Genomic DNA, 21268 nt, shown 5'->3' with positions numbered 1-21268 from the left:
TCTATAGAGTTTGGATAAATCTCATTACCAACTCACAATTAGAACAAAAAGAAAGAAAGACTCCAACGTTAAAAGAAGAAGCGATGGAGGAAGGTCAAAATAAAAGAAGAGAAACTCAATTTTTTTTTTCTTTGCGGAAGCTAACGTAATGGAACCATAAACCACATCAATGATCTTGGCTCTGATACCATGATAGATTTGATGAGAGTAAAAACACATAATGTGTTAAAGGAAAAATTATATTAGACTCTCATGATTGTAATTGTACAAGATACGTTCTCTTATATAGAGATGAGTTTCCTAAACTAAGATAAGGATAAATGTAATCTAAATATTATTTATACATTCTTGATAATGCTAAACTTCCTAAATCAATATTAAAATTTATCTAATATCTTCTAGAATAATATCTTCATGATTTCCATTTTCGAGTTTATCATCTCGACCGTCGATCTCGGTCGATCTTCGGTTCACCATCTCCCAATAGAGAGAGATCACTCAGATCAGAACATTGCAAGATGAATATACATATTGGTTTTAATCAAGTGTTACAAATTTCCTTATAAACTTGTCAATTTAAGCAACAACCAAGAAGGAAAAAAAAAAACCCAAACAGCAAATTTTATAGGCTCAAATCTTTCCAACACACTTTGTGTTTCGGGTTTACAAAGGCACTTGGGTCCCGCTTCTCATTGCCTGCTTCCTTCAATCTTCAATTCAAAATTCGAATTTTTTTGCTCTGTTCAAGCTCACATAAGTTCCACATAACAGTTGGGAGCTACTAGAAAACGATGACAGCGAATCAAGTGCCTCACATAACAGTTCAAGCACGTACAAAGAAGAGTGGCTAGAGAAAATCGTTGGGTTAGTGTAGGAACTGGGAAGCAGTTTACTTGTTTTGTTGATTTGAAGATAATAATTCGAATTGATGATACCAATTCGCAATGATATTGAAGACACAGCGATATATGGTGTCATGGTGATGTCGGCCAACATAATCATACACAAATACTTGAAACAACCAATACTTAAACTTTTTATAAAACTAGTATCTTAATTCCCTATATATTGAAAACCCTAAAATCGCCGCGAGAGAGAGAGTCGCCGCCAACTTCGATCCGCCTCTCCAATTACCCTTCCGGCGTCAGAAAGAGTTCCGTCCCGAGTAATTTTCTTCTTTTTGGTAGATCCTTTCAGTCCCCCGCTTCTTGCTATGTTATCACCGTCGGTTGTGTGCTTCCCGAAGGCAGTGGATCTGGCGATTCCTTGGTGTGTGAAGCGAAGATCCGTTGGGTGGGAGTCGCCGGTGAAGACTCTAATGCAGACGGTGGAGAACAGCGTCGAATCTTGGCCATGTCTGGTGGATCTGTGGCGAATCCGTTTATTGTTTTGTAACTGGTGGTTTGTGGTGAAACCGGTGGTTTGTGGGCTTCGGAGAGCAGTGAGGGCTGAAGCTTTTCCTCGACGAGCTTCAGTGGTGGGGTTTAGATTCTTCTTCAAACCTTACCTCTCATATCAGCCATGGCGGTGTCCTGTAGCAAGGGGTGGTGGCGTTTTGTTTTCTTTCAGTCCGGCCAAGGTGGTGAATGCCTCGTAACTGAACGAAAGTGATGTTGTCAATTTGAACTTGCACTATGAGGTGATGATATGCTAATCTGTGCTCCAATTTATAATTTTGATGATTAGCATTCTGGTTTTGTATAGTTAGTTCGGAGAACAATCTATTTCGCTGGTTATTATAGCTTCGTGACTCTTGGTCGGGTCAATCAGATGTAGTGTCCGTTTTAGGTTTAAGCCCGGAACAGAGAAAGCCGGAGAGACCAAGCTTTTCTAATAATGCGCCTCTGGGTGTTGAAGCTATTGAGACAAGTTCTACACGTCGATCATGAGGATCTCATAGCTGGATTTTGAGCTTTTTTCAGTAGTAGCTTAGGCCTCCTCTGTGTTAGTATTTGTTTTCGTATCATTGGGTCAATTTAGGTGGTTTAAGAGATGATTTCACTCCGAGTCGTGGAGTGTTATCTATCTCATGGTGGTTAAAAAATGCAATGGTTCTCGATTGGGTAGCGTTGGATCCGCCTAGTGTTCCAGGGTTGTACTTGATCAACCATTGCATTTGTTTTGATCCAAGTCTATGGAGGTGAATGTAATGTGTCTTTGATTTGGTTGTAACTTTGATTTGGTGAATGAAAAGTTGATGCTGAGCCAAAAAAAATCCTTATATATTAATAGGGAAACACACTTTTGAAACAGCTGATGTGTCGCCACCATAGAGTTTTGTGCACCTTTTAGCAAAATATCTTTAAATTTTCTACTTAATTACATTAACATGCCACTATATTTAAAAAACAATTAACTGAATAATAATTAGATATGTCATTATTTCTCACATAAATTTAAATATCACATATTAAAACTAATTAAATAATTACATACTATTTTAATGCAAAACTTCAGTAAAATTTACTTACAAATATACAAGTCAAAGTTATATTGATTTCTTAAAATCAATAGAAGTAAAATATTCTAAAATGACTATAAAAACATATCAGTTAATATAAAGTTAATAAAAATAAAGAACATATAACTTATTAACATAATCATATAAAAACAAAATGTTATTTTTATGTTTGTATTATTACCATAATAATTTAAATAACAAGCTTCAATAATTATTATAATTGATTATAGAAATAAGTATATTACCCATGAATTATCTCTAACTTCTTAAAAGAAACTTAATTCCCAATAAATATAGATTTATATATACTCATAAATAAATATAAAAATGACAACAAATTAGGGGATATCATGATATGTGATGATTTATATATATCTAAGTATGTAAATTAATTATTCTCAACATTTAGTGTCATTATTCATTAAAAAATGGAAATATTGATAACCAAATATGAATATGGGTTCTAATTGTATATTCACTATGTGCTATAAAAAAAGGAATGAGACAATGACCATTTCATTATAAATAAACTTATTACCCAAAAAAAATCATAATATATTTAAAATGAGTGACTATTAGATTATGCAAAATTGTTAAGTTACTCGATAAACTATAAATATAAATTTGATTTTTAAAACACACAAAATTATATCTTGCCATAAATTGTAACATTTTATAAATATTTTTTTTACTACGTTCACATATTTCATGGGTGAAATGTATTCTTACACGAATACGTTGATTTTGGAATTTCATTAATTTTTCATAATGGTTTTTTGGTAATAATCGGTCATTTATAGAAAATATTAACAAACCGAATAACTCAAAATATTGAAATAGCCTAATCAAAAAACTTAAATCAATAAATTATATTATCTTCAGAAAATTTAGTTTAAAATCTAATTGTTACTAAAATATAATAAAATTAAATAATTAAACTACCGAGTAATTTAGTATATGTTGTTATGGTTAAATAAGGAATATGCAAAATTGTTGTGATTACAAAATAAAACATAAGAAGATATGAATTTGAAGAAAACTTTTATTTATCCTAACTTCAAAAACAAAAAAAAACAGCAAAAAACTCCAAAAAAGCTCTGTGCCCCAACTATCGAGGACCTCCGCTTAGCCTCCATCTCCGGTGCTGGCAAAGCTTTTGCTTGCCGGCGTCAGGACTCTTGTCTCCCTTTTATCTCGTGTTTCTTAAAGATTTCTCTTTTAATGTCGATTTGGTCACTTACTAAATCTTCTCAACTTCTCCCCGGTAAACCTCTTATCAACGACGACCATAACTTCTCTGATAAATTTGAGAGGACTTTCCCGGCGAATCCCCTTCCACCTGAACCGCTGATAGCCCCATCTCTGTCGCATCTAAACCTAGAGAAATCCTCTTTGTCCAGCGGCGCTTCAACGCTCAAATCTGAGGCGAGTCTCTCTGATTCCCCCAGATCTAAAGATGTTGGGTCTTCTTTGTCTCCTATTGAAGACCTCCCTCTCCGGATCTCACTGCAGATATTGACCCCCACACCTCCCCCTCGATTCCAGCCTGATCTCTCAAGATTCAGCTATAAGCTCTCGGGAGTCCTACCGTCAGAATGGCTCAAACCGGGTTTTGCTCTGGTGATGACTTCGAGAATGAACGGCGGCGGCGCAACCCTAACGTCCCTTGGTGGCCCTCGACTGGACCCTCCATTTCACCAAATGGGCTTCGGCCCATTTATTTTCTCATCGAGGCCCTGTGATCCAAATCTTATTCTTCAAAAGTCCAGGTTCGTTCTAAATATTTCATTGTTCTCCCGTAACATACTTTTGTGTCGATACATGGAACCATTTGTTCGAAGACTGCATTTGGAACATAATCAATCAATGTTGCTATGGGGGTACAATCTTTATTTGAAAACCTTGCCATTAGAATCACCTAAGGGTACTACTCATGCTTATCAATGCTTGAAGAAGACCGGCATTATGATCTTGTCTCTAAGGAGCGGTGGTTACCGAAACTTCTCCAACCTTTCCTCCTCTCCGTTTCATCTGATCCCTGAGTCCTGCCAATTGCCTTGTTGCATCTTCTGTTTGAGATCCCAAAGCTTGAGGAAGAACGACATTATGATCTCCTACCAATGGCGAGGAGATTAGCGTACCTTCCTCAACCTTCTCCTACCATCTCCCTTGCTTCCCGAGCCATATCAAAAGCAAATCATCAAAAGCCGGAAGATTATTCCCACAACCCAAAGCTTGATGAGTTACAGCATTATGATCCCATCTCTAAGGAATGGTTGTTACCGTAACATCTCCAAGCGAACCCTACCCAACCTTAAATCTGAATCCACCCTCCTCATTGCTAATGAGCAAACCTTTCCATTGAGCCTCTTGGCCATGGAACCCTTTTCATCGTCCCAATGTCTATTGATAAGGACAATTCCCCATGTTCACGCCTTGTTCGTGAATGTGGCTTCGACTTCCCTTGGAATCGTTTGTGATTTGATGGTTCACCGCCCTTGTCTCTGATATCTCTTGGAAATATTGTCGAATCTATATTTTTTACCTTTTTATGCTTATGGTTGTAACCTTCTTAATTTTGGTCTTGTATTGGCAAAAACTCTAAGCTCTCTAAGCTCTTATCCGAATGATTGAATGAAATGAGACCTTTGCACAAAAAAAGAAGATATGAATTTGATTTTACGCACAAAAGACATGTTGCAATAAATAGTAACATTCTATCAATATTTTCTCAACGATAAAACCTCTTATACATTCAAAGATTTCACGGGTGAAACATATTTTTTACACGAAAAATACAGTTTTGAATAAATAAATAAATAAAAAACTTTAATTACATATTATGTATTTATGTTTGACACAAACAGATATTAATACTATAATAATAATTTTACTTATAATAATTTTTTTTAAATCGATTTATGCAGGTTGTTACATAGCTTATGTTATTACAACTGTACCAACAACATTGTGTGCCCAAAAATTTAGTGACAAAATGAATCACTGATAGATGATACCTAACTACTAACTATATTAAGCCCAACCTTGTAAATGTTACTAAACAAAGTAGTTGGGTGCATGTGCGAGGGGCTAACGTTACAATTAAATACTGCGCTTTGATTGATGCAAATGGAATTTTCGACGGACTCTTTATAACTAGCTATTTAGCTGGATGCTCATATGTAAGAATACTGAACAAGTTAATTGAATTTATAGTTTAATAAACTCTAACAAGATCTCATAATTTGCAATCAATAATAAATTCAGAATTAAAAAAAAAAACTTTAACAAGAATCGTCAGTTTGATTATTTTTTTCCTTTTTTAAAAATGAATTTTTGTTTTCTAATTTAAATACTTAATATTCATAAATGCTAGATTTGGAATAATTTAACATGCATGCCAACTTTAGAGGAAAAACCTAAAGTTATGTTATTTTTAGAAATAGTTGTAAATTAATAAAGTTCTCAATAAAAATTAGTTTTTAGAATAAAATTAATCTTTGATATCATCTTCTTCGTAAAGTTCGCCGATAGCTTGTACCGGGCTACCGGCGACTGTCGCAGCTTCAAAACAAGGTATGTAATGACGTCGCTAATAATCCTAACGACTCTAAATTCCAATTATTAAAGTCGCACGACAGGATTACATGAAAGATAAAGAATAACAAAAGGAGAAATCAAAGATTTTTTTGTTGTTTCAGTCGCAACTCTGTACCTAAACACCGTTTAGTTGACTCATTACTTTCTATTTTGCCACTGATTCCTTCATGAACAAAAAATTATAAACAACGAACAATGGTTACCCCAGGGGGAGATATGAATTAAAGAATAAATCACGTAAAAAGAAAGCGTTAAATCACACAAAAATCTTGTGTCATTAATTAAAGTATCATCCTTTAGCTCATTGATATATTAGTTATATCTGCCTCTCTGTCTCTGGTGTCACTTCTTCGTTTGCCTAATATCACCCAAACCAACCAAGAAGCTTAATACCGAACTGTTTTATGCAATTAGGTTTGCTATTAATATAAGATAGCCTCCACTGGGAACTACGTCTTTCATAGATTATCACGTGGGTTGCTCCTTGCTCGGCTAAACCCTTGCTCATCTAGAGATTTCATTTTAATATTTTATGATGGCGGTTCACAATGTATCCCTCGTCAAGATCTTTATGAATTACATTATTTCCTTATATATATATATATATATATATATATGAAAATTTGACATATTTATATATTAATCGATGCAAGCAAAATTTAGACATTTTTCAGCATAAACAATTTTAGACACAGGGTTAGTTATATTTTTATCTTCAAAATAAAGATATTAGGCAAAAATCTGTAGTCATGCATGGGTCAGGGTCACCAAATCAAAAAGTCGGTACACTTGGTTTTGAGATATCTCCCTATAAAATGGCGCACTAAGTCTAACTGTTGAAACCATCCTATCTTCCCACCTCTGCCTTCTTCAATTTTATTTCCAACCAACAACAGCAATGGCAAACCATCATCAAGAGCCCTTAACCACTTACCCTAAACCGGGTCAAACCAAAGAACAAGAACAAGTTGACGAAGAAATGATGGGCTTGCAAGCGTTGATGATCACGAACTCATTGGCTTTTCCCATGGTTTTCAAAGTTGCCTTGGAGCTTGGCGTTCTCGACACAATTGTTGCCGTTGACGACGACGTATGGCTCTCGCCTTCCGAGATAGCTATTGCTCTCCCTACCAAGCCCACAAACCCAGAGGCGCCAATGTTGCTGGACCGGATGTTACGGTTACTCACCAGCCACTCGATATTGAAGTGTCGTATAGTTGAAACCGGAGAAAACGATCGAATCCGAAAGACCCAAAGCGTATATGCAGCTGAACCAGTTTGCACGTTTTTCTTAAATCGTGGTGATAACTCGGGTTCTCTCATGTCCTTGTTCATGTTGCTCCAAAGCCAAGTCTTTTTCAAAACTTGGTACGTACCTCATTATTTGCAAATCAGCCAAATTAGTAGTTGATCCTTAGTTATAACAAACCGGCTTATAACCTTCTTATTAAACCAATATGCAAAAAAGTACTATCTATACACGTCCTTTCAGTGAACAACTGAAGATTTGTTACAGGACACATCTAAAGGATATGATTCAAGAAGAAAAAGATGCATTCAGCTCTGCCCATGGCATGAAGAAACTCTTCGAATACATTGGGTTGGACGAACAATTCGCTGGTATGTATAACCAGGCAATGTCAGAAACTTCTAGCATGATCATGAAGAAGATTTTAGAAGTTTACAATGGATTTAAAGATGTAAATACTTTAGTTGATATTGGAGGAGGACTTGGCACCACACTAAATCTTGTCACTTGCAAGTATCCTCAAATTAAGGGTATCAATTTCGATTTAGCAGGGGTTTTGGCCACTGCTCCTTTGTATCCAGGTACAACAGTAGATCATTAGTCTGACATGTTGAAAATTGAAGTGTTTTCCAAGAAAAATCAAAAATACTTTTTCAGTTTATTAAAATCCTACTACTAAAAATTTGTTATAGGAGTGGAACATGTATCCGGAGATATGTTTATAGAAGTTCCAAAAGGGGATGCAATCTTCATGAAAGTAAGTATACTGCATTTAAATGAAAAAGGCTAATACTTTTATGATTTAAACAGTTCATTTACAAACTAGGTTGGATGAATTGCTGGCAGTGGATATTACATGCCTGGAACGACGAAGATAGTGTAAAGATACTAAGAAACTGTTGGAAGAGTCTTCCGGAAAAAGGAAAAGTGGTAATCGTTGACATGGTTACACCAACGGAACCAAAGAGTGACGACTTTTTCTCTAACATAGTCTTTGGCATGGACATGTTGATGTTAACACAATGCTCGGGTGGTAAAGAGAGGTCGTTTTCTCAGTTTGAAGCTTTAGCCTCTGCTTCGGGTTTTCAGAAATGTGAAATAGCTGCTCTCGCTTACACATTTTCTGTTATCGAATTCCACAAATAGATTCAGAGTTTACAACGAAAACAATAATAAGCAATACTTGATTTCGTGTGAGGAGATTATAATTAAAATAAACGTTTATCTTCAATGGTTTTTTTATAATATATTTAAATTGTTTGTAATGAAGATTTGTGCTATTGGTTGTTTGTTCTTCTTTCAAGATTGTGTTGATCATTTTACAGTTGGGACATTGTCTCTATGCTAAATTAATATTTGGGAGTGTTTCACGGTAAAAAAAAAAAAAATCTAGAACCTCTAACTTAATTAATATTAACCCGCGGAAAATTTCGGGCTGAACTTTTTTTAAGAAATTTTTTAATAATTTATTTTGTTATTATGTTATTTATGAATGTTTGTGATTAAAAATTCAGTTTGTTTATATTAAAAATTTTGTATTTTAAAAATGTTTATTGAAAACCTCTCAATAAAATATTTGCATGTAACGAATAAAATTGTTTAAACCTTTGTCAATTAATCGCAATCCTTGTTATAGTTGTGAAGTAAGTAAAAATATATAACAAACATGTAAAAATATCAACTAAATATAGCTAGTGAAAGTTCTGAAAAACTTCTTAAAAAACAACATTCATTGTCTTTTTTCTGTGGCTTTCGTTACTTGTCTGTAATAAGCACTTTCAAGCATTAAATAAATTCAAATCTCAACTTAGTTTATTTTCCTAAAAAACAATGGCTAAAAGAAAAATATAATTTTTTTAAAATAAATAAGATACTATATCTATATCTTTTATTTTTTATTTATTAATTTTTAAAATCTAACCCACAGAACTGTTATAATTTTATTATATTTGATTTTTAATAAATAAATTTAATCCATGCTTAAAAAGTTTTTTGATAAAATTTGTAGTTATATAGAGTTTTTTCGATTAGATTTTTAAAATCTTAGCTGTTAATTTTTTTTTAAGTACAAATTAGTTTTGATTCTAATAGATTTTTTTTTTACTTTTCTACAATTTATTTTATTTTATTTGTCCCAATTTTCGTTTTTTAATTAATTATATTTATTTAATTAATTAATCTTAATTAAGTTTTTCTAATGACAATTGTATGTAATTTTTTACACATTTTAAGGTTAGTTTCATATTTGTACTTCCCAATTAATATATTTTCCCAATTAATATATTAGGATATACAGATTCCAAAAGACTTTACAAAGAAATTACACACATAACCACTGTGATAAAACTCAGAATACTTGCTAAAACATTGAATTCAAGAAACGATTTTAACAAATTAATATATTGCTGAAAGATCAAAAAGTTTTTTTAGGACACTATTATGCAGAAACAATTATGTTCAAAGTATATAACATAAATGGTTATGCATTATCTAAATGATAGCATGTTGTATATATAATATAAAATTGTAAAATTTATAATAACATGTCGTCAAATTGAATATTTTTAGTCATATGAATAAATAGTTTTAAATTTTAAAACAAAGCAAACTATCTTATATTAAAGAGATCAGATGATGTTGCTTTTGGATCTACAAATCACAAAACAATTTCATGATACTATCCTTTTCAAATCAAAATAGTAAGCAAATCTATAAATAATATACCTGGGAAAATCCACTAGTTTTATGGGAAAAAAACATTAGTCCGCCCTAACAATAGAACTTTGTAAACAAAAGAACTTTGTAAAAAAAAAATACATCTCGAACAAATTTCATCTAAACTAAAACAGAGGCTACAAAACTGTCTTCAATTTCACATTAATGCTTATTTGTGTTCTCATCTCCTGTGTGTCAACTGTCAAAATGACATTGTTAGAAAATTGAGTAGAGAGCCACAATTAAGTAGTTGAGTTCCTGCAATGAATCTTCTTCTAGTTTGCGATTCATTGTCTGGAGCTCTGCTAGTTAAAGGTTGTGGGTTTCGTCAACCTTTTTTATTCAAATGTAGAGTCTGTTCGTCGTCACAATCACATACTCTTATGACCTTATCTTCTCAGGTCGACGTCTAGACTCTAGGGTTTCTTTTCTTTTTTACCCGCATAACGTCTAGGGTTTCTATTTTCTAAGCTAGGGAGAGCAGCAAATTGATACAAAGAGGTAAGGTTTATTTGGTTCATTTTTATGGGCCTTTCTTTCCACTTATGGGTCATTTGGCCTATTTATCCTTTTTTCTTCAGAAAATGATGAAAATCAAATAGTAGAAATGGTGAAAACGTGGTGTAATTTGTCTGTCTTAGTTAAATATATATAATTTTTTTGGTTAACAACTTTATAGATTAAATAATATATCATAAAGCATGGTTATAGTGTGTCGTATTTCTCCGTCTTAATTAAATAATAATATCATAAGCGTTGTGTGTCGTATTACCGACGTGGCGTGGGATGTTTATCCTACCACAACCGACCACAATATTACTCCAAACTCTTTTACAAACTTTTTAAACGTTTATTTGGTTAGGGATGGTTGAAGGATTAATTTCACTGATTTTACACTTGGTTATCTCACTATAAAATGGCGCTCTAAGTCTAATTGTTGAAGCCATCATATCTTCCTTCCCATCTCTGCCTTCTTGATTTTTCCAATCCACAACAACAATGACGAGCCATCTTCAAGAGCCCTTAAACATTTACCCTAAACCAGGTCTAACCAAAGAACAAGTTGACGAAGAATTGATGAGCTTGCAAGCGTTCAGGATCACCAACTCGTTGGCTTTTTCCCATGGTTTTCAAAGCTGCCTTGGAGCTTGGCGTCTTTGACACGGTCGCTGCCGTAGGCAAAGACGAATGGCTCTCCTCTTCCGAGCTTTTGCTCTCCCTACCAGGCTCATCAACCCAGAGGCGCCAATCTTGCTAGACCGGATGTTACGGTTACTTGTCAGCCACTCGATCTTCAAATGTCGTGTAGTTGACGATAGAACCCGAATGACCCAAAGGGTATATGCAGCCGAACCCGTTTGCAAGTTTTTCTTAAACCGCGGTGACGACTCGGGTTCGCTCATGACCCAGTTCATGTTGCTCCAGAGCGAAGTCTTTTTCAAAACTTGGTACGTACCTCATTTATTTGCAAATCAACCAAATTAATTATACTAGTTGATGGCATCAATTGTATAAGACCAATATGCGGTTTAAAAGTACCCCATACACGTACCTTTGATGAAAAATTGAAGATTTGTTACAGGACACATCTGAAGGATGTGATACAAGTAGGAAAAGATGCATTCAGTTCTGCCCATGGCATGGGACTCTACGAATACATTGAGTTGGACGAACAATTCGCTGGTATGTTTAACCATGCAATGTCAGAATCTTCTACCATGATTACCAAGAAGTTTTTACAAGTTTACAAAGGATTCAAAGATGAAAAGACTTTAGTTGATATTGGAGGAGGACTTGGCACCATACTAAGTCTTGTCACTAGCAAGTACCCTGAAATTAAAGGGCATCAATTTCGATTTAGCTGCAGTTATAGCCACTGCTCCTGATTATCCAGGTACATGTCATTTGATCGACAAGTAGAAAACTGAATAGTGTTTTCCATAACCTTTTTTTTGTATTGACCTAATTTTATTTAGTCCTACTAAAATCTGTTACAGGAGTGGAGCATGTATCCGGAGATATGTTTATAGAAGTTCCAAAAGGAGATGCAATCTTCTTGAGAGTAAGTTATATATACTTCATTTGAATGAAAAAGGTTAATGAATAAACTATATATATTTACAAACTAATTAAGATATGGATAAAATGTTTGTAGAGGATATTACGTGACTGGAGCGACAAAGATTATGTACAGATACTAAGAAATTGTTGGAAGAGTCTGCCGGCAAAGGGGAAAGTGATAATAGTTGACACGGTTGCACCATCAGAACCAAAGAGTGACGACGACAATTTCTCTAACATTGTCTTCGGTGTGGACATGTTAATGTTAACACAATGTTCGGGTGGTGAAATGAGGTCATCTTCTCAATTTTAAGCTTTAGCCTCTTCTCATTTTTTTTTTAACAAAAAAGAAAAAAAAAAAAAAAAAAACTGGTCTTGCTTATACGTATTCTGTTATCGAATTCCACAATGAGATTCAGAGTTTACCAAAAAAAAAAAAAAAAATTGATTTCGGTGGGAGGAGATCATGAACTAAAAAAAGTTTTTACTTGATGGTTTTTTAATAATAAAAAAATGTTTGTAATAAAGTTTTGTGGGTGATATTGGTGTTTGTTTTTTCTTTCAAGATTGTGTTGTCGCTTAGTGTCAAAAAAATGTAATAATTCTGATCATGTTAGTGTAATACAGTAGTTGGGACATTGTAGTACTTGATGCTCCCAATTAATAATTGGAGTGAGTTTACGTTATCTTGCCTAATCAAATATAACTTCGATATAGGAATTAATGGTTCGTCTCCAACAGAAATTAAAAAAAAAATCGGAACCACACCGATGACAAATTTTTATGTATAAATGTGGCTAATGGCTAACTAATTGCGGAATATTAACTGAGTGAGAGATTCTCTCAGTGACAATGTATATTGATTGATCCCAGTCCAAAGATTTGATTGAGGTCTCAGCGCCATCTTTGGCGGCAAAGATGTTGTTATCACCGACTCATTCCATCCGGTTCCCATCTCCGGTAAGCTTTTCCTGGCGCTAGACGAAATTAAATGTTGTTTTTTTTTATTATCACAAAACGAGATGTTAATGAGGGATAATACCAATAACCAGTAGAAATCTGGAATCCTTCACAAAGTTATCCATAAACCAAAACCTACGATTTACCTAATTAAACCACCCATCATCGTATGTTTATTGATTTGTTGTATTCTCGAGATTTCTTCACAACACGAAAATTTATTCTTTTTTCAAAAAATCATGCCATATATTGGGCAACTTGCACCAAAATATTTTTTCTGTTAGTCTTTATTTGTCTTTTTGCCCTTACCTTGGCTTAATTTGACCTATTTTTGCAACTTGCGCTATACTAAAAATTCTAGATTAGGATCCGTGCTAGAGCACGGATTGAAATTCATTTTATTTATATTATAATTTTAGAATAAAATATAATTTATATGATTGTTTTTAATAGTTTTTTTTGATAAAACATTATGTAATAAAATCATATGCTAAATATGATGGCTTGAAAAAGCACCTATTTTGTAAATTTATATTGTTAATTTTGTAATTTTATGTATGAGAAATTATTATGTTTGTTGTTTGTCTTTATTTTAATTTTTGAACATGTTTGGTGAAAAGTTTTTTAATATGACGTGTGCTTTGGTAAGATTTTATTTTCAACTACATAATAATATCTCGGAAATCACGATTAAGTTTGATAAATTCTCAAAATTTTATTCCTTTTTATGCCTAACAGTATATATTTTGTAACAATACATGGAATGCTAAATATTTTATTTTGGAAATTGTATAAATTATTAGAATATTTTTTTAAGAGGATTCTTTCAGATATTCTTAAGTGTATTCATATAGCCCAAATTGACCAATTAATCTATAACCTTTTTTTTAATCAACCTATATTTAATCTATAACCTATTTTGTAACCAACTTATAAAATTTATATAGTCTACTAAAAAAGTTGTGTACTTCCGTTTTATGTATTTTAGTGAAAGGAGATTTGCATGATTTATATTGAAAGTTTGGAAGATTCTCATTAAGATTTTATATTCAATTGCAGAATAATATTTCGGAAATTACGATTAAGTGTGAGAAATTGCCAAGATTTTATTCCTTTTTTATGCTTAACAATAAATTTTTATTCTCTTTAATAAGTTGGTTAACAATGTGGGTTACTAATAAAATCTGCCGAATCTACCGAAAATAAATTTGGAATATCTTCTTTTAAGATTTTTGGAAATAACGTGTTCTAGCAATAAAATCTTCCGAAAATAAATTTCGGTTGCACCACTATTTATCTTGTAACCAATTAATTTATCAATTTGAAATATTCTCTTGAATCCACTATTTAACTTGTAACCAATTAATGTATAACCTATTTGTTATTATAACCAACTTATTAAAATTATATAGTTTACAAAAACAATGTTGTGTACTCCCGTTTTATTATAAATGGGATTTTGTTAAACAAGTTATAAGTTGTAACCAATGATTATTTTCTAAAGTCATCGAATCTTTTTTTTTTCCCCGGGGGCAACGATATGTCTGACTAATTAATTCTTTCTTTTTGTTAATTGACTGTTTCATCGACGAATGTTTCGTGTGTGGACTGTTTCATCCTTGCAAACTAAGTCATTCAACTATATAAAGTATGTCGGATTAATACTACGTGGTTACGACTTACGGCAGTGACCTCGGCTATACATGTCTACACTACATTCGTCTTGTTTTTCATATACTTTAAAAATGTTTGTTGTATAAGTAAATTACCTTTCCATCTCGATGTATTATTTGGATCAGAAACAGGGTTATTTCATGACATTTACAAATTACAACCAAAAAAGAAGTAAACTATGTCTTCTTTATTAGTTAGAACAGAATAATGTGAAGATACACATTTCCATTCAAAACATTCGAAGACATATCTGAATTAGCATGTTAAGATACATATTTGGATCTGAGTTATATGTTAAGTGTTACATGTGAGTTACAACGTCTACTGATGATGTAAATAGCATGAGTGTGTTGCGAGGTCCAACACAATGTCCTTATCAAATTAAAATATACAATACAATTTTTTATTTTTACAATAAGTTCACACAAATTATAAAACCTTTTTAGTTAAAATTTCAACCATATTATTCAATTTAACTGGATAAGATCTTTATTGTATGCTAGTTTTAATTTTGACAAGATGTTGATGTTTTAAAGATTTGTATCTTCAGTTAAACAAACAAAAAGAGGAAAATTTCTTATGTACGTAAATGTAACTATTCTAATACGTAATTACGTCATTAGCAGAAAGGGCGTTAATAATTGGATTCTTAATAATTAGTAATTTACTTCTTAACTAAACAAAAAAAACTTCTTCGGATAAAACACCCTTGAAAAAGTCTTATCCATTCCTAAATATGAGTTTAAAATATTTCCAAGATGTGCATATAAACATAAACAGTCACTGTTTTATTATTTCAACGGCACTTAACCAAAACCAAAAACAAAGAAAATGAAGAGACATCTCAACGACCTCGTCTTAGTGTTTCTCGTTTTTATCTTCCCCGTGGAATTGGTAAAGGGACAGAATACGACAATCCAAGTGATTAATGTTGGGGTTGTGACTGATGTTGGGACAACTTCCTCCAACTTGAGCTTGCTCGCCATTAACATGTCTCTCTCAGACTTTTACTCTACTCGTCCAGAATCTCGGACTAGGCTTCTTCTTAACTTTGCCGACTCGAGGGACGATGTTGTTGGCGCTGCAGCAGCTGGTATGTTATCTCGATACTCTTGAATGGTTTGATTGTTTCTATAGGTAAACGTGAAACGCAAGTAAAAGCAAAATATTTCGTTTGTTTGTATTTTGCGTTTCCATGTAATTACTATTATAAAATCTAAAAAGGGTTTATAGTTCAGAAATGTGATTTTTCCTTCTGCATTTTGTTTTCTCGTTCATGCAACTGCTAATATTGTTTTTGAAACAATTGAGTCCTAGCTCTCTATCATTATGCACATCACATATCTACACATGTAACATGTTCATTGCTGGAAGGCTAAATTTGAGAATGTGAGAATAGGGTTGTTCGTTTTTTTCATTTCGGATGCGGCATACGATATTGTTCCTTTTAATCACGTTCTCTCCAACATGCACAATCTATGTTTTCATCAAAACGGCATAATCACATTTTCCATTTAAATCTGCATAATCACATTTTTGTTGTCGAAAACCGCAAAATTGCGTTTTTTTTTTGTCAAAACCGTTGAATACCGTGTTTACGTGAAATCACGTTTTGGCATCCGTATTGTGGAACTGGAATCTCTTTTTGGCGGGTCAATACCACACATATTCTTGTAGCTTTTAGTTTCTACACTCTAAAATTTACTTCATTTATGCTATGTTTGTAACCATATGCATAATTTACACTGTTTACATAATTTTAAACGTAACCGTGGTATTGTGTACAAGGCATCAGCTCCACACAGGTATAGACATTTAGTCATCACTACCTTCCATTTGGCATCCTCTTTTCAAGTTTCCTCATCCTCATATAACACCACATTTTTTATGTTTCTGCAGCTCTTGATCTTATAAAGAACAAGGAAGTGAAAGCAATTCTGGGGCCAAGAACTACAATGCAAGCTTCTTTTGTGATCGAGGTTGGCCAAAAATCTCAGGTGCCGATTATATCGTTTTCTGCAACGAGCCCTTTCCTTGAATCTGGCCGTAGTCCATACTTCTTTCGCTCTACTTACGACGACTCATCTCAAGTGCAAGCCATAAGCGAGATCATAAAGGTGTTTGGTTGGAGAGAGGTTGTGCCTGTATATGAGGACAATGCGTTTGGAGAAGGTATAATGCCTGGTCTTACCGATGCATTACAAGCGATAAACATCCGTATACCATACAGGACGGTGATATCTCCCAATGCAACGGATGATGAAATCTCTGCGGACCTTCTCAAACTGATGACCAAACCAACCAGGGTGTTTGTGGTTCATATGAATCGGTTCCTCGCTTCAAGATTTTTTGTAAAAGCCAAGGAAACTGGTCTCATGAAACAAGGGTATGCATGGATCCTCACTAATGGGGTTATAGATCATCTAGTTTTGATGAACCAAACCGATATTGAAGCAATGCAAGGGGTAATAGGCATAAGGACTCACTTTCCGATATCTGAAGAGCTTAAAACGTTTAGATCAAGGTTGGCAAAGGCACTTCCGGTTTCAGAGTTGAACATCTACGGATTGAGAGCTTATGATGCAACCACCGCATTGGCAATGGCTGTTGAAGATGCAGGAACAACTAACTTGACTTTCAGCAAAATGGATGGAAGAAACATATCTGACCTGGAAGCACTTAGTGTCTCAGAATATGGTCCAAAGCTTATACGCTCGCTCTCCCGGATTCAGTTCAAAGGACTTGCTGGTGACTACCATTTCACTGATGGAGAACTACATGTATCAGTGTTTGAGATTGTCAATGTAATCGACGGTGGAGGAATGGTGGTAGGATTCTGGACGCAGGATCAAGGACTGGTAAAAGATTTGAATCCCAGTTCGGGAACTACACGTAGTTTCTCCAGTTGGAAGAATCATCTTAACCCGATCGTCTGGCCTGGGATTACCTTAGCTGTTCCAAGGGGATGGGAGATCCCAACAAACGGAAAAAAGCTGCAAATTGGTGTTCCCGTTGGTACTTTCCCTCAGTTTGTGAAAGTTACAAAAGATCCTACAACCCATGAAACCACAGTAACAGGGTTTTGCATTGACTTCTTTGAGGCTGTAATTCAAGCGATGCCGTATGATGTCTCCCACAGATTCATTCCTTTTGGAGATGATGATGGAAAAACTAACGGTAACTTCAACGACTTGTTGTACCAAGTGTATCTCGGGGTGAGCCTGAAACCATTCCTCATTCTTCATTCTCTTCTGATCATAACTCAATTATTGCTCTGAAACAATACCTTCCTTGTCTATGAGGCAGGTATATGATGCTGTGGTGGGTGATACGACGATATTGGCAAATAGATCTTCCTATGTTGATTTCACTTTGCCATACACAACATCGGGCGTGGGGATGGTCGTCCCTTTAAAAGACGAGGTAGAAAGAAGCAGTTTGATCTTCTTTAAGCCTTTGACACGGGGGCTTTGGGGGATGACCCTTGGTTCCTTTTTTGTTGTTGGTTTTGTTGTGTGGTTTCTTGAACGAAGGGTGAACACAGACTTCACTGGACCTGTCCAGTCTGTCCAGTACCAGATCAGCACTATGTTCTGGTTTGCCTTCTCTATCATGGTTTTTGCACCTAGTATGTTCCCTCCCTCTCCTCTACTCACTGTAGGCGACGAGTCTGTTTAAATTTACACTCAAAAGTATGTTTTTACAGGAGAAAGAGTAATGAGTTCTACAGCAAGGGTTGTGGTTATCACCTGGTACTTCATTGTTCTTGTGCTGACTCAGAGTTACACCGCCAGTTTGTCATCGCTTCTCACATCACAACAGCTGAATCCAACTGAAACGAGCATCAAGAACTTGCTTGCAAAAGGAGGACCTGTGGGATATCAGAGGGATTCATTCGTCTTAGGAAAGCTGAGAGAATCGGGTTTCCCTGAGTCTAGACTCGTGCCATTTACCTCTCCAGAGAAATGTGAAGAACTTCTAAACAATGGACCATCAAAGGGTGGTGTTTCAGCAGCCTTCATGGAAGTGCCTTACGTGAGAGTTTTTCTTGGACAGTATTGTAAGAAATATAAAATGGTGGAGGTACCGTTTGATGTTGACGGGTTTGGCTTTGTAAGTTCCATCACTTCTCTATGGCTTGGAAACCATCCTTGTAATGATGCTAATAACTATTTCCGATTTTGTAGGTCTTCCCAATCGGATCACCTCTAGTAGCCGATGTATCAAGGGCCATTTTGAAAGTGGCAGAGTCTAACAAAGCAACTCAACTTGAAAATGCCTGGTTCAAGAACATAGACAAAACTTGTCCTGATCCAATGACCAATCCTGACCCAAACCCAACAGTCTCCTTCCGCCAGCTCAGCCTCGATAGTTTCTGGATTTTATTTGTTGCTGCAGCCATTGTCTGCATCAGTGCCTTGTTGATATCTGTGATCTGTTTCTTGTATCAGAATCGGGTTATTTTGAATAATAGAGCAATACCCCGTCGAGAACGAATGAATAGTATGTGGGAAAGGTTCAAGGAAAGGCAGGAGAACCCTGCTCCCAGAAACTAAAAAATTTGTGAACTTTTTTCTTTGTCTTCATATAGCCAGAGTCACCTTGTATCATCAAAGCTCACTGATTCTAGTGCCAATTCTTTAAACACATGCATTAAAATAGCTCCTAACCTTTTCCAAGTGCCAACCACCATATTCCAACGTGGCTTCAACATGTGTATCTTTTCCCTGTTGTTGTCGTAACAAATTAATGGAACTCAGAAGTTTGAATCCATAGATTTCCATGAAAATGTTCCCTCAGGAACAATGACCTTTGACCAGAAGCTAAAACTCTTTCTCCTGCAAACTAAGATAATTTTTTTACTTTTTAAGTCATGCGATAAGAAACTGGCCGGATGTTACGTATTACAGACAAAATGTTGGCATATAAAAACATACTAGACAACGTTTCTGTTCCATTTTATTCCTGCTAAAAGAGTATGGTGTTATAGTTGTCACAAATCGGTTTTGCGTTGATAAAGATGAAGCTCCTGAATTTGAGCAGTACTTCCATTTCTCTATATTCGAACAATCCCTTAAGCTAATTTTGTCTTGGAAGCTCTCTCTTCACTATCTTCCTTAACAATGATGTTGTACCTGCCCTTATCTTCATTGTTCTTCTTAACTTCACTTTCCTCGGTTTTGCTACTCTCTTCTCCGCTGCCAGGATCTGTGGAGAGGGAATCTACATCGGTACCTTCTGAACACTCTACTACCCTTGTGTCACGGTTTGTTTCTGCAGGGCACAAACAGAGAACAGGTTTTGCCCCGGTTCTAACCAGTTTAAACCTGAAAATCTCTAGCTTTTAACCCGTTTACTTAACAGAAACTTCTCCAGCCTCGTGAGATAACTACAGTGTTGTTTTAACTTATGGTGTCTCAAAACTAAATTCCATGTTCTACCATATTCATTCTTCAGAACCATCTCATCACAAACCCTTTTGGAAGATACTGCAACATCAGATTAAACACCACAAGTCATACAAACAAAAGAGTTCAGTCAAATCATCTCTGCAATCGAAGTTTGCACTCACCAGCGCATCATTATTAAAGCTCGAAGGCGTGAGAAAACCCGCAAAATAAGAACAATCTGACGAGGATTCTGCGTCTGGTTTACAAAGCTCGAGTAGCACGACTCTCATCATCTACATCCTCGGACAAGTTGCCATCTTCAATCCTTTTTCTCAGCTCCTCACTTCTGAGACCTTTTTAGAGACTAGATGTATGTTTTCTCTTTTCATTATTCAAGTTTAAAGAGACTGTATGTGGTCACTGACAGCAGCTGCAGATGAGAAGAAAACATCAGAACAACAATAAGATTCATCATCAAAAATTTCTCAAAGTAAGTTAAAAGTTACCTGTGACAACAATCAGAAACCTCTGTTTATGATCCCAAACGCTAAAGACGTTACTGCAGCAACCATCAAAGTGAGATCACGGCAAGCATCTCTGTGATGAAAAACAAAGAAAAAACAACACACCATGAGAAATTAAGAAGGGAAAACCTAAGCAACACAGGAAAAATAAAAAAAAATTCATGCCAGAAACCATAAATGGTCTTGCGCTTTAGCAAGTCATCAACTCCACTGATGCCTTTCTCTGGTAGTCTAGAGAAAATCTGACAATCTTGAGGCTGATGCAACAAAAAAAACATGCATATCAAAGTTACCTAGAGACAAAAGATTAAAAATTAACCAGACATATATAATAAGCATGTCTCATGACTGGAAAACTTACCTCATCCATATTGCCACTTGTTGTTGTGATCCCAGATGCCTTTCTCTGGTAGTCCTGAGCAAATAGGACAATCCTTGAGGCTGATACAACAAAAAAATAAATGCAGACCAAAGTTAACTCGAGACAAGAGATTACCCCTCAATATTGCTGCAGGGAACCATTGTTGTGACATTATGACAAGCTAGTCTAGACATATTTGATAATCTTTGCAGCTGATGCAACCAAAAAACATGCATACCAAAGTTAACTAGAGACAAGAGATAAAGAAATAAT

General features: G+C 34.9%; 2 protein-coding genes, 1 long non-coding RNA gene and 1 pseudogene across 4 annotated transcripts in view; 3 read left to right on the top strand and 1 right to left on the bottom strand.

Annotated features, from left to right (window-relative positions):
- Nucleotides 6960-8615, top strand: LOC104721671 (indole glucosinolate O-methyltransferase 4-like). Of its 2 annotated transcripts, none has more exons than XM_010439708.2 (4): nt 6960-7429; nt 7578-7891; nt 8003-8067; nt 8157-8615. In XM_010439708.2, exons 1-4 carry the CDS (start codon nt 6960-6962, stop codon nt 8454-8456), a joined length of 1149 nt encoding a protein of 382 aa, XP_010438010.1. In that variant the 3' UTR covers nt 8457-8615. The 2 variants fall into 2 exon arrangements, with proteins under 2 accessions (XP_010438010.1, XP_010438011.1); XM_010439709.2 differs by having other exon boundaries at nt 8137-8246.
- On the top strand, nt 11025-12669 carry LOC104727638 (annotated as a pseudogene).
- On the top strand, nt 15552-19276 carry LOC104727637 (glutamate receptor 2.4). The gene is made up of 5 exons (XM_010446728.1): nt 15552-15813; nt 16620-17935; nt 18027-18348; nt 18427-18833; nt 18908-19276. The coding sequence occupies exons 1-5, from the start codon at nt 15552-15554 to the stop codon at nt 19274-19276; spliced, it is 2676 nt and encodes an 891-aa protein (XP_010445030.1).
- The window catches only part of LOC104721669, a 7839-nt gene continuing 6170 nt past the window's right edge, over nt 19600-21268 (bottom strand). The window contains exons 25-27 of the long non-coding RNA XR_757067.2: nt 20617-20707; nt 20293-20540; nt 19600-20209 (exon numbers count right to left, since the gene is read on the bottom strand). This is a non-coding gene — a long non-coding RNA (uncharacterized LOC104721669). The remainder of the gene's footprint in view (nt 20210-20292; nt 20541-20616; nt 20708-21268) is intronic.

Source organism: Camelina sativa, chromosome 11 (assembly GCF_000633955.1).
Source record: "Camelina sativa cultivar DH55 chromosome 11, Cs, whole genome shotgun sequence".
Classification (NCBI taxonomy): domain Eukaryota; kingdom Viridiplantae; phylum Streptophyta; class Magnoliopsida; order Brassicales; family Brassicaceae; genus Camelina; species Camelina sativa.
The sequence above is the reverse complement of the archived record's forward strand: the minus strand, read 5'-3'. Positions and strand labels throughout refer to the sequence as shown.

What these genes read in the sequence shown, in the direction of transcription:
- LOC104721671 (XM_010439708.2), top strand. Translation starts at nt 6,960, where the DNA reads ATGGCAAACCATCATCAAGAGCCCTTAACCACTTACCCTAAACCGGGT. An exon ending in CAAGTCTTTTTCAAAACTTG is followed by an intron (nt 7,430 to 7,577) that starts GTACGTACCTCA and finishes GATTTGTTACAG; the next exon opens with GACACATCTAAAGGATATGA. An exon ending in CACTGCTCCTTTGTATCCAG is followed by an intron (nt 7,892 to 8,002) that starts GTACAACAGTAG and finishes AATTTGTTATAG; the next exon opens with GAGTGGAACATGTATCCGGA.
- LOC104727637 (XM_010446728.1), top strand. Translation starts at nt 15,552, where the DNA reads ATGAAGAGACATCTCAACGACCTCGTCTTAGTGTTTCTCGTTTTTATC. An exon ending in TGTTGGCGCTGCAGCAGCTG is followed by an intron (nt 15,814 to 16,619) that starts GTATGTTATCTC and finishes ATGTTTCTGCAG; the next exon opens with CTCTTGATCTTATAAAGAAC. An exon ending in TATCATGGTTTTTGCACCTA is followed by an intron (nt 18,349 to 18,426) that starts GTATGTTCCCTC and finishes ATGTTTTTACAG; the next exon opens with GAGAAAGAGTAATGAGTTCT.